The sequence below is a fragment of the Neophocaena asiaeorientalis genome, unplaced genomic scaffold (assembly GCF_003031525.2).
Source record: "Neophocaena asiaeorientalis asiaeorientalis breed wild unplaced genomic scaffold, Neophocaena_asiaeorientalis_V1.1 scaffold423, whole genome shotgun sequence".
NCBI classification, from domain to species: Eukaryota; Metazoa; Chordata; class Mammalia; order Artiodactyla; family Phocoenidae; genus Neophocaena; species Neophocaena asiaeorientalis.
Genome location: NW_020174133.1, coordinates 458,341 through 471,390, shown reverse-complemented (window position 1 = coordinate 471,390; position 13,050 = coordinate 458,341). Strand labels below are relative to the sequence as shown.

Here is a 13,050-nt window from a genome sequence, read left to right as displayed (position 1 = left end):
TGTCTGAGCTAGGGAGGAAATGGCTCTTTCCCCTTTTTAGAAAAAAAATAATAACTGTGGTAAAATATCCAGAACATAAGATCTTTATCTTAACCAGTTTTAATGGTAAAGTTCAATAGTGGTAAGTACATTTACATTGTTGTGTAACCAACCTGCAGAACTGTTTCATCTTGCAAGATTGAAACTCTGTACCCATTAAATATCAACTGTCAGTTTCCCTCTCCACCCAAGCCCCTGGCAGTCACCATTCTACTTTCTGTCTCTGAATTTCACTACTTTGGATACCTCATATAAGTGGAATCATACAGTATTTGTCTTTTTGTGACTGGCTTATTTCACTTACCACAATGTCCTCAGGGTTCATCCATGTTGTGTAGCATGTGTCAGAATTTCCTTCCTTTTTAAGGCTGAATAATATTTCAGTGTATGTGTGTTGTTTATCCATTCATCTGTTTCTATTTCATTTTAGACCGTGAGAACATTTTCTTTGAAGGGAATGACTACCAAGCTCTTTGGTCAAGAAACTCCAGAGCAGAGAGAAGCCAGAATAAAGGTGCTAGAAGAACAAATAAATGAAGGAGAACAACAACTTAAGTCTAAAAATCAGGAAGGCAGGTAAAAATGCTGTGGTGTTTTAACATGGCTAGACATGTAGACTCTGTGACAGATTGTTTATAACCATTCCCAGCTTCACCAGTGTCCCTGGATGTAGCCTGTTCTTCTAAAATGCAGTGATTGAGTATTCCTAAGAAATTTGAGTAATCAAAAATCATGTTGCATAGAAACAGTTGTTTTAGTGTCAGGGAAAGAGGAAGAAGAACGTATCTAAGCTTCATAATATTATTTTCCTGTACTTTTCATGATTTCTGTCCTTTGCACATTCCCTCTGCCCTTTTCTGTCAGTTAAAAGCCTGATCATTCTCCAGTGCCAAGCTTTTGCATTACTTCTCTTGTGAAGCTTTCTCTTATCCTCACAGGCTGTCATAACACTTGGTTCATGCCACTATTGCATGGCAGTTTTGTATTGGGTGGTTGGTTGTCCAGTGTGACTGTCCCTGGCTAAATTACAAACCCTTCAAAGTCAGTGACTATGTCTCTTTCATCTTTATGTCCCAACACCTTGCATAGGGCTTGGAATGTAATTATTCCATAAATATTTTTAGAAATTCTGTTCTCAAAGGTCTGCCATGACTGTTGGGCTCGTTTTTCATATTGTTGTTTTCATCTGATAGTTGTTGAGTAGACCAAGGCAGACCAAGAGTGTATCACTGATTTGGAGGTGATTTTGTTAATTTTTAGAACTTCCGGCATCAAGTAAGTCAAACTAAACTCTCATGAATAGAGTTAAAAAGACAGTGGTTAAGATTCCACACTTCCACTGCAGGGTGTATGGGTTCGATCCCTGGTCAGGGAAGTTCCGCATGCCAGGCGGTGCAGCCAAAAAAAAAGACAAATTGCTCTCAGAATTTTAAAAACTGTAGTTGTCATTTAAAGTAAGCACATGATAAATGTGATACATAATCCATCTTGTTGAAAAGAATGTATGTTTTCCAGTGACCCCAGGAAGGCAACTTCATGTGGCATCTGTTAGGCTTATGTGCTGGTTCAGGGAGCCATTTACATCTGTTTTATGGGAATAATTTGAAGCTGGAATTCTTGTGGCAAAATAGAGATTATTAAAATGTAGATGAGTGTATGACTGTATGCTTTTTCTCCCACTGTAATTTTTAGGAAGAGAAAAAATAGAACTATCTTATACACGCAATAGCTTTTTCCTCTATATAGACAAAAACCCAACTCAAATGAGAAGTGGTTATTCAAATTTATAATATGTAGTTTACTTAATTTAAATAAGAATAATAATAATGACTATACCTTTTATTTCAGAGAATTTGTCAAAAATGCTTGGGCTGATATTGAACGCTTCAAAGAACAAAAGAACCATGATTTAAAGGAGGCCCTCATAAGCTATGCAGTCATGCAGATCAGTATGTGCAAAAAGGTAGGTTTTGGTTTCAGTGAAGGTACAAGTATATTCAGAAGTGCCTGCAAATTTCTTTAAAATCGGTTTCTTATTTGGACCAAAGTATTTATCATTTTCATTTTTAAGTCCATTCTTCTCCTCTTCCAGAATGTTCCCCAGTTTTTCTACTTAATTTTGAAAGAAGGGTCATAATCAAAATATCAATTACCGAGTCTCTACTCATCTAAAGTTCCAAATTTGTATGCCCCGTTTATAACTTGTATGTGAAAATATGTATGAACAACAGTACTTTGGTTATATGTCCCAGGGTTACTGCCCTTGGACAGGGCAGTACAGTACCATTCCTAACAGTGATATATACTTCGACTGGAAAATGGTTTCAGCGTTATTTTGGGAAACCGTGGCTTCATTATGGTTTGTTGTCAGAGTAAACCCTTCACGTAGTTGACATCTCAGTAGAAGGCAAGGACGTTGAAGCTTATTCTGGTTAAAATAAATGTTTTGGCAGTGATGGAGATCTTTCTAAAACGCTGTTGTAAGAACAAAATACAAAATATTCCTTAACCTCTTCTTCATAACCCAGGATCTGCCTGTGCGACCACCAGTCATTCCCGCGCTTTACATTTCTCTAGCACTTCGCAATTTATTGAGCGATTTAACATGCTTTATCTCAGTATATCACATAGTAAGATGGATTCCCATATTTATTAAGACATTCTTAGAGGGAAAAAAATCATACTCATACAAACACTCTTATGCTTTAATTTGTCCAAAGTTTGTATTTTCTGGCTTGGAACTGTCACTTTCTTAGCCCTTTTTACTTGTATGACGAGAAATAGCAGTAGACAACAAAGATGTTTTGAGACAGAAACAACAGACTCACACATTAGTCATTGGGCCAAATTTATAGTTATGCCTCAATGAAATTGTAAGTTACTTCATGTTGTAGATCTTGGGGTCACTTGAGGGAAGTTAAAACCATGACTGATCAATCTGCAAATGCTGATGCTTGAATATATTGTAGTCTGGGGTGTTTTTGTCTCTGCTGCTGTCATCCCATCAACTCCTGCTGCTGCTTCACATTTACCGTCTTTCTAATCTGCCTTTTTAACTCTTTGGTGGTCTGAAAGATCAGAAAACAAAGGTTTTTAGAGTGGTTTTGTTTTGTTTTATTCCTATAAAAGATTCATTAATAGGTTCCTGTGATCTCCCATTTGCTTCTTTTCCAAGAATGCAGATTTTGTGTAATGGCTCAAAGGACTTTCCCCCTGCCACTTTGCTTAGGGTGAGCGGGTTGAGGGGTGCTAAAAAGTAATCTCTGGATAAACAAGATATTACTGTAGGTATGTGCAGACACACTGTTGGGTATCTGGTGTATCCTGAGATACGTGAGATTAGTAAGAGTGTATGTTTACCTTATTTCTTAGGAACAGTATTACAGTGTTTCATGTTTTATTTTCTTGCCTAAGTGGAGTAGATTCTTATATATGAAAATCTACAGTGCTATTTTCTTTAGAAACTTAAAATTAAGTACGAGAAGTCAAGATAAACATCATCTTTTTTTGGTAAATGTGGGTATCTATATATTTCAAGTTATTTTATCTTTTTAGATTAAAAAAATTATACAAATAACATATATGCTCATTGTAAAAATTTCAAATAAGCCAGAAGCATATTAAGTAAAAATTCTCCTCCTCCTTCCCCAAATCCCTTTCTGAAAACCCAACACTGTTACATCTTCATGTTTATCTTTTCAGACTCATTTGTACTTATATAGTCATTTAGAAAATAGACACTTTCCTTTCCCACAAAAACAGGATTGCATTATATGTGCTAGTGTGTGGCTTTTGTGTTTTCATTTGCCGTCTTATGGATGTCTTACTGGGACAGTGCACATGAGATCTATCTTATCCATTCCACCAACGAATACTCCATTAGATACTACTTTATCCAGGCAATCGGGGACATTTTTAAAGATTTTTGTGGGGTTTTTTTTTTTTTTTTGTATTCCATCAGGGAGGAAAAAAAGCTAAAAAGATTAATTTTTTTTCCTATTGTTTGAAGCCTCAATAAATATTGACAAACTTTAATGCTTAAATATTAAAGAAAATATTCTTTCTTCATAAATTAGCAGTTATTGGCAAATATATATCTTGTTTTTTGAAAACATACGTTTATTTCTACCACTTTCTAGATTTTACTGTTACATTTTTACGAACATGCACTTTTTCCCAGTTTCAAACATGCATTTTTGTTTAAGCGTGTTAGTTATATTATAGCATATTAGTCTTTTGCTAAATTGCCTGCTATAACCATTGAAAGGGAGTTGATAACTTAGTACTTAATTATCAAAATATTGATTATTAGACTAATAAATTAATAATTCATTAATTTATATTTAATTATTAGACTAATACGTTTTTTCTTTTGTTTCAAATATTAGAGAACTTGTTTGGTTTATAAATAGAAATGATATGAATAGAGTAAATGAGTTTTTCAAAAAGAAGTTGTAGGAGTTCTTTCTGTTTTGAAGATAGGCTCAAACAAATGATTCTATTACTTTTTTCAAAAGTATTTGACATTGACTTATATTAGGTATTGCCAGAAGAAGTGTCCTATTTGCTGGACTTGTTAATTATCCCAAAAAGTAAAACTTAGCATACCAGTAAGCCAAATACTTGGGCTTTCAGAATTCTTCCAAAATCACATTTTAAAAGTTTTTTTGTTTTGTTTTTGTTTTTTTTGATTTGTTTGTTTTTAAAGGGAATTCAAGTTTGGACCAATGCTAAGGAATGCTTTAGCAAGATGTAATCCTGTGAAATGAGTTTCTCTTCAATCAAAGTGCCCCAAAACAGAAGCACAAGTAAATAAAAAAATTTAAGTTGCTACCAGTATACACAAAAATATAATAAGTTGAGTAAATTCAGCTTTCTTTAATTTGATTGTAGTGTTAATATAGCACAAAAGGGTGTATTTTAGTGAAGATTAAATATTATAATTTGAGGTTTTGGGGACTGGTGCTGATTCTAAAAATGTTAATTAGATAAAATATACCAACAAATTGTCAGGCTTCTGAACCAATGACTGAATATCAAGATGTTAGGTAATTTTTAGATGTTCGTTTTAGTGCCCACTGTTTCAGACCTGCTTATGTAGGGAGTTTTTTCCTAAGATTGAATTCTTATCTTTATTTGGTAAGACCCACTAATCTGTTATAGGGGGTTAATTTTCCTTGCCTTATAGTTGAGCTGTTTGGTTTGACAAACCTCAGCAGAAACTTAGTGTGTAATCTAAGAATTTCTTCCACATTCTTTAATGCCCCCAAACATTGCATACACTAGAAAATGCCTTCAATGTGTGTTTTACCAGAATTTTGATACTAGTCAAAAATTTTACACTGCCAACAAAGAAGACACAACTTCTCAGATATGTGATCTAGGAATTGGTATATAGCAAGGTTTCATTGAGTATGTTACATACAAGCATTAAATGCTCAGATAATTCTTAACCTCAGTGATGAGCCTAAACTGATTGACTCTGCTCGGCTCTCTACACATGGCATTTCAGGGTACAAAGTGTAGCATTTCATGGTATAAGATATAGGTAGTGAACATACGTGTTAGTATCTTCATTATTAACATTCTTTTTTATTGCTTGGCTGTAATTTTTGTAAAGATAAATTATATTGCTTTTGTGTGTGTGTGTTTGTGGTATATGTTTAGAAGCCAAGCACCCTTTGTATTTTGCTAGCTTTGCAGAACCCTACATGTGTACTCATTATTACTAATTACGTAAAAAAAGATTTCCAGTACTGTTCAGCATTTGACTTTTTTACATGTTTAAAATGTTGCTGAAGTTTTGTGCTCTTTGCCAAACTTATACAATAAATAAATGAAGTATTGTGTTGATTTTCATATGATTTTTGTTATTTTAACAAAGTACCTATTAGCATCTGATGCCCTATGGAAAAATAATATATGCCATATTATATTTTGAAGTGTTTAATTGTATAAATTTGTCTTATGCCAAAGTGTTGGGTTTTTAAAAAATAAGATGCTGAAATGATGTATGATTTTAAAAATTCTCCCTTTTTTTTTCAAAAAAAAGATAAAATTGTTAGAAGCAAAAGTCATCTTGATAGGTACACATTTCATTCCATTGAATTGTATCATCTCTTGGCTCATGAAATAAAGTAGCTTGGCCTTTAAAAATCAAAAGCCTTTTCTTCCAGCCTAACCTTAGACTAAATATAAAATGTATTAGATTTTTTTTCTACTAGCTAACTTAATTTGAAAAGGCCACTGATACCTATGTTTTAAAAGATGGTCTTCTCTGAAATATACAAATATTCACTTGGTTGTATGTATATTTAAGTAGGAATTTCTTGATGGGTTGATTTTGAAAGTTTCATTTGATAGCACAATAATTCCTTAAAAAAGAACTCTTAATGAAATTTTATGATGGAAATCATTTTTAGTACTATTCATAATAAGTATAAAGAAAATCTATATGCATTAACCCTTTTCTGTATTTAAAAACCAGAACTCAAAATGAATTATTTAAAGGGTGAGTTAGATCTCCAAAGATAAATATAAAAAGATAATATAAGCAATAACTAAAGAAAGAAGACTCATTACATAAATGTAAATACTTAGTAACAGAGGAAAATTTCATCTTGACGGTGTACTGGTGATGCAGTTAGTGTGGTCAAAGCATTAAAATTAACTGAAGTTATACCTAGCCTTCATTTACATCCAAAAACTTGATGAATGAGTCACTGGTAATTACAGCATAGTATCCAACAAAGGAACTGGGGATTCTTAAAATTCAAGCATCTTTAGAATAAACACACACCCAGCTTGGAATGGAATGAAAAACCAAGAGTTATGTAAGAGGAATGCTAGGCTTTTTATAGCCTTATAATCATTTTTTAGATATATATGCTTACTCTCCTCCAGGGTAGAATTTACTGATTCTCCTGAAAATTTTTCCCTAAAAAAATTTAGGAGTTTCTTTCAAGGTTTAGTAACCCCGAAAATTAAAATAACAAAAGGCCAAATCAGAAAAATTGTACTTGCTTCCTAAATTATATAGCTTTAAATGTTTATATATTTGAAAGGAAGGAAGGGACTAGGGGGGAAAGGAGCAAATTAAATTCAAAGTAAGGACTTCCCTGGTGGTGCAGTGGTTAAGAATCCACCTGCCGATGCAGGGGACACAGGTTCGATCCCTGGTCTGGGAAGATCCCACATGCCGTGGAGCAGCTAAGCCCATGTGCCACAACTACTGAGCCTGCGCTCTAGAGCCCGTGAGCCACAACTACCGAGCTCACACGTCACAGCTACTGAAGCCCAAACGCTTAGAACCCATGCTTTGCAACGAGAAGCCACTGCAATAAGCCCACACACCTCAACGAAGAGTAGCCCCTGCTCGCCACAGCTAGAGAGAGGCTGCGCACAGCAATGAAGACCCGACGCAGCCAAAATTAAATAAATAAATAAATTCAAAGTAAGTAGAAGAAAGAAATATTAAAAGTAAGAGCAAAAATCAGTGATACTGAAAACAGGTAAATCATAGAGTTAACACAGCCAAAAGTTCGTTCTTTGAGAAGAGTAATAAAGTTAAACCTCTAGCAAAACTCAGTGGAAAAAGAAAAAGCACAGATTATCCCTATCAGGAATGAAATTGGGGATGTTATTATAGATCTTACAGTCATTAAAAGGATAATAATGGACAAATTTTAACCAATAAATTAGATGAAGTCATCAAATTTCTTGAAAAATAATAGCTTTCTAAAACTGATATGAGACAGAAAATGTAAATAGCCTTATATCAAAGAAATTTATTATCAGAAATTTTCCTGCAAAAGAAATTCAGGTCCACATGGCTTTATTGGTGAATTCTATCAAATATTGAAGGAAGAAAAGCTTTAATTCTACATAACTTTACAGAAAATAGGGAAAAGGGAATACTTTTTGAAAAAATGAGAACAAGTATTACTCTAATACCAAAACTGGTGAAAGACATTTCAAGGAAAGAAAGTGACGTATCAATATATATCATGAACATAGATGCAAAAATCATTAAACTATTAGGTAATTGAATCCAGCAATATGTAAAGAGCATAATACCTTATGAGCAAGTAGAGTTTATTGCAGAATGAAAGGTTAGTTTAAAATTAAAAGTCAATAACTATAAGCACCATATTAACAGAATAAAGGAAATACTTCATGATCATTTCAATACGTGTAGACAAAGCATTTGACAAGATTCAACACTGATTCATGATAAAACTCAGGAAACTAGGAATAGAAGGAAACAGTCTGATAAAGGGCATCTGTGGAAAACCTCCAGCCATCATCATACTTAAAGTTGGGAAAGTTAAATCCATCACTAGACAATTGCCCTCTAGACAATATCTGTCCCCATTTCCCCCTCTCCTCCCACCAATGCTGAAATTCCTCTGGCTTTCTCCCTTCACCTATCTCCCTCCCCTATTGTTCCCTGTGCTCATTTTTCTCAGAATATTTGTTGAACCTTGAAGAAGATGGATCCCTCATTCTTAAAGCTCTAACAGGAAGTATGTTCACTTCCTGGGCACTCCACAAGTCCAAAAGGTTTGGGGAATCTGTTGATTCAGCAAATATTTATAAAATCATACCCAGGTGAAGGTGGAACCAGTTGATTCAGTAGCAAAAGTCCAAATGAATAAAACATCCTTTCACACACCTGTGTGATAGAAGCACCATCAGCAAAAGATACGGAGAAATTCCTAAATATTCAGTTGTTAAGGCCTTGATTTCAGAGGATGATAGCTAACATGCATTAAATCCTTATTACTACTACACCTGAAACTGAGGCACAGTGCAGTGATGTGCTTGCCCAAGGTCCCACAGCTTGTAGCTACTAGAGCTGGAGTTTAAATGGACCCCAGTAACATGGCTCTAGAGCGTGTACTTTTCGAGGCTTGTCCCTTTCGGAGGAGCAGAGACCTGGAGGAGACCCTCTGGGACAGACCCGTGAGGATGGGGGAGGGATAGAAAAGGTAACTTTCATCATACTCAAGTTGTAAGACATTTAAAAGGAAAATGTCTTGGGTACTTCTGGGAATGGGAGCAAGAAGGGGAAACCTGAGAGAGGGGCACGCTATGGTGAAATACTAGATTAGTTTTCCAACTTTAATGTGTTTGTGAATCACGTGGGGATCTAGTTAAAACACAGATTCTGATTTGATAGAGTGGAGCCTCAGAGTCTGCATTTCTAACTAGTTCCCAGATACTGTCAGTGCTACTGGTTACACTTTGAGTAGTGAGGTGTTAACGAAATATATATATTTATATAATGTGGAATATTACTAGCTATTAAGCCAGTGGCCTGGCCAAACATCTATTTTGGTACAGTTATTTAGAAAATATACAAAAATTCAGCAGTTATACAAAAAAAGGGAAGGAAGGGAGGGAATTAGGTAATACCAATTTCTTAGTACAATTTCAAGTTTGCAAGTTTATAGCAAAAGCAAATTTTATGTTAAGCTTTAATGATAAAGAGTATATGGATAATTATGCAGAAATTAAGATGGAAATTCAATAATATGGTAATAACAAAAATAGCATTAATGAGGCTTTCATCAAATATTGTAGATTTCCTATTAAATAACACTATAGTGATTTAGACTGTGCTTTGGGTTTATCTTTGTACCTTCTCAAAATTCCTCTAAAATGGCAGTAAGGAAAAAAATATTTTTTTGAGTACCATTAAAGACAAAGGAAACAAGAGACGCTGTGTACAAGAAATGTTCACAAAATTTTGGAAGATAAAAAGATGGAGGAGTATTCATTGAATAAGCAAAACGGTGGCAGCTCAAACTTATGTGCCTATAGCTGGGGCTACTAATGAGAAAGCAGATTTGCACAGCAGAATCCAAGAAAGACTCAGGAATTAGAGGAAGCAGGTACACTGGTAAGAAGGAACAGGTGTGGAGTTGGGTGTGGGGAGGGGCTGGTGCAAAGTCCATACGAAGAGCAGTTAGATGCCCGGGTGCAAAGTCCATACGAAGAGCAGTTAGATGCCGGGTGCAAAGTCCATACGAAGAGCAGTTAGATGCCGGGTGCAAAGTCCATACGAAGAGCAGTTAGATGCCGGGTGCAAAGTCCATACGAAGAGCAGTTAGATGCCGGGTGCAAAGTCCATACGAAGAGCAGTTAGATGCCGGGTGCAAAGTCCATACGAAGAGCAGTTAGATGCCGGGTGCAAAGTCCATACGAAGAGCAGTTAGATGCCGGGTGCAAAGTCCATACGAAGAGCAGTTAGATGCCGGGTGCAAAGTCCATACGAAGAGCAGTTAGATGCCGGGTGCAAAGTCCATACGAAGAGCAGTTAGATGCCGGGTGCAAAGTCCATACGAAGAGCAGTTAGATGCCGGGTGCAAAGTCCATACGAAGAGCAGTTAGATGCCGGGTGCAAAGTCCATACGAAGAGCAGTTAGATGCCGGGTGCAAAGTCCATACGAAGAGCAGTTAGATGCCGGGTGCAAAGTCCATACGAAGAGCAGTTAGATGCCGGGTGCAAAGTCCATACGAAGAGCAGTTAGATGCCGGGTGCAAAGTCCATACGAAGAGCAGTTAGATGCCGGGTGCAAAGTCCATACGAAGAGCAGTTAGATGCCGGGTGCAAAGTCCATACGAAGAGCAGTTAGATGCCGGGTGCAAAGTCCATACGAAGAGCAGTTAGATGCCGGGTGCAAAGTCCATACGAAGAGCAGTTAGATGCCGGGTGCAAAGTCCATACGAAGAGCAGTTAGATGCCGGGTGCAAAGTCCATACGAAGAGCAGTTAGATGCCGGGTGCAAAGTCCATACGAAGAGCAGTTAGATGCCGGGTGCAAAGTCCATACGAAGAGCAGTTAGATGCCGGGTGCAAAGTCCATACGAAGAGCAGTTAGATGCCGGGTGCAAAGTCCATACGAAGAGCAGTTAGATGCCGGGTGCAAAGTCCATACGAAGAGCAGTTAGATGCCGGGTGCAAAGTCCATACGAAGAGCAGTTAGATGCCGGGTGCAAAGTCCATACGAAGAGCAGTTAGATGCCGGGTGCAAAGTCCATACGAAGAGCAGTTAGATGCCGGGTGCAAAGTCCATACGAAGAGCAGTTAGATGCCGGGTGCAAAGTCCATACGAAGAGCAGTTAGATGCCGGGTGCAAAGTCCATACGAAGAGCAGTTAGATGCCGGGTGCAAAGTCCATACGAAGAGCAGTTAGATGCCGGGTGCAAAGTCCATACGAAGAGCAGTTAGATGCCGGGTGCAAAGTCCATACGAAGAGCAGTTAGATGCCGGGTGCAAAGTCCATACGAAGAGCAGTTAGATGCCGGGTGCAAAGTCCATACGAAGAGCAGTTAGATGCCGGGTGCAAAGTCCATACGAAGAGCAGTTAGATGCCGGGTGCAAAGTCCATACGAAGAGCAGTTAGATGCCGGGTGCAAAGTCCATACGAAGAGCAGTTAGATGCCGGGTGCAAAGTCCATACGAAGAGCAGTTAGATGCCGGGTGCAAAGTCCATACGAAGAGCAGTTAGATGCCGGGTGCAAAGTCCATACGAAGAGCAGTTAGATGCCGGGTGCAAAGTCCATACGAAGAGCAGTTAGATGCCGGGTGCAAAGTCCATACGAAGAGCAGTTAGATGCCGGGTGCAAAGTCCATACGAAGAGCAGTTAGATGCCGGGTGCAAAGTCCATACGAAGAGCAGTTAGATGCCGGGTGCAAAGTCCATACGAAGAGCAGTTAGATGCCGGGTGCAAAGTCCATACGAAGAGCAGTTAGATGCCGGGTGCAAAGTCCATACGAAGAGCAGTTAGATGCCGGGTGCAAAGTCCATACGAAGAGCAGTTAGATGCCGGGTCCTGGTCCTTTCAACGTATGCTTAGGAGACCACTGCACATCACCATGAAATTTCAGATGAATAAAAGTCGCCAGGAAAACATTTAATATAGAAATGCCATCAGAACAGCATCAGGCTTCTCAATAGCAAAATTTCTTGGATGCCAAAAGAGAATAGAGTAATCCTTCAGAATTCTGGAGAACAGTTATTTCCAACTTGACAGCCAAACTGTCAATCAAGTGTGAGGCAGAACAAAGACATTTTTGGATATGCAGTCTCAAAAAATTATCTTCCTATACACTCTGTCTAAAGAAGCTATTGGAGGGGCGGAGTCAAGATGGCAGACTAGGAGGACGCGGAATTGGCCTCTCGGCACAACTAGGGCACCTACCAGGCACCAGCGGGGGACCACAGACACCTAAGGGTCCCCTTAGGAGGAACCCTCAGCAACTGGGTAGGACAGGCAGGGTGGGGTGCAGTGAGGGGGAGGCGAAGTGGAGGCAGGACAGGACTGGCGCCCCTGAGGGGTCGCTGGGGGAGGGGAAGGGATCCCACGTCCAAAGGGGGAAATTGGGGGACCATTGGGAGGGCAGAGGATCAAAAGGGAGCATGGCCAGGTTTCCCCTGCCCACTTGGGCCCCCGGGAGTCTGCTGAGATCCCAGGCCTGATCCTCTGTCCATGGGTCCTGAGGGAGTGGGAGGGAGGGATGGGGAGCAAAAGTAAAGGCCGGACCTACGGGACCGGCACCCCGACAGGTGGCTGGGGGAGAGGAGGAGTTCCTACACCCAGTGGGACCCACCCACGGTTAGGGGTCCAGCGGGGATGGGGGAGACCGTGGGGGAGACAGTGGGGGAGGGGCGTGAAGGAATGGAAGGGAACGGGGCCAGTGCTTTCCCTGTCCCCTTAGGCACTGGGGAGCCTGTTGGTCTCCCGGGCCTAATCCTCTGCCCTTGGAGCCTCCCTCCTGCTGTGCAGAGCCCAAGCTCCACCCCTACACCCGTACCCAGGGCCCTACCTCTACGCTCGGAGACCCCCTCCAACCGTGCTGGGCCTAAACCACACCCAGACAACCTCACGCAGGGCCCTACGTCCAAACTCCAGAACTTCACACTCCAGAGGCCCTCCTTTGGACGTGCTGCCTGTCCGCTTTGGCGCAGGTCCTAAGTAGAGGCCCCGCCCCACACTTAAACAT

General features: G+C 39.1%; 1 protein-coding gene across 1 annotated transcript in view; it reads left to right on the top strand.

The window, feature by feature from the left end:
• The window catches only part of SNX4 (sorting nexin 4), a 59,533-nt gene extending 53,635 nt beyond the window's left edge, over positions 1-5,898 (top strand). Inside the window, exons 12-14 of the mRNA XM_024754766.1 lie at positions 470-615; positions 1,888-2,002; positions 4,748-5,898. Coding sequence (XP_024610534.1) covers positions 470-615; positions 1,888-2,002; positions 4,748-4,795 — 309 coding nt within the window. The 3' untranslated portion in view covers positions 4,796-5,898. The remainder of the gene's footprint in view (positions 1-469; positions 616-1,887; positions 2,003-4,747) is intronic.
• The last annotated feature ends 7,152 nt before the right edge of the window (positions 5,899-13,050 follow it).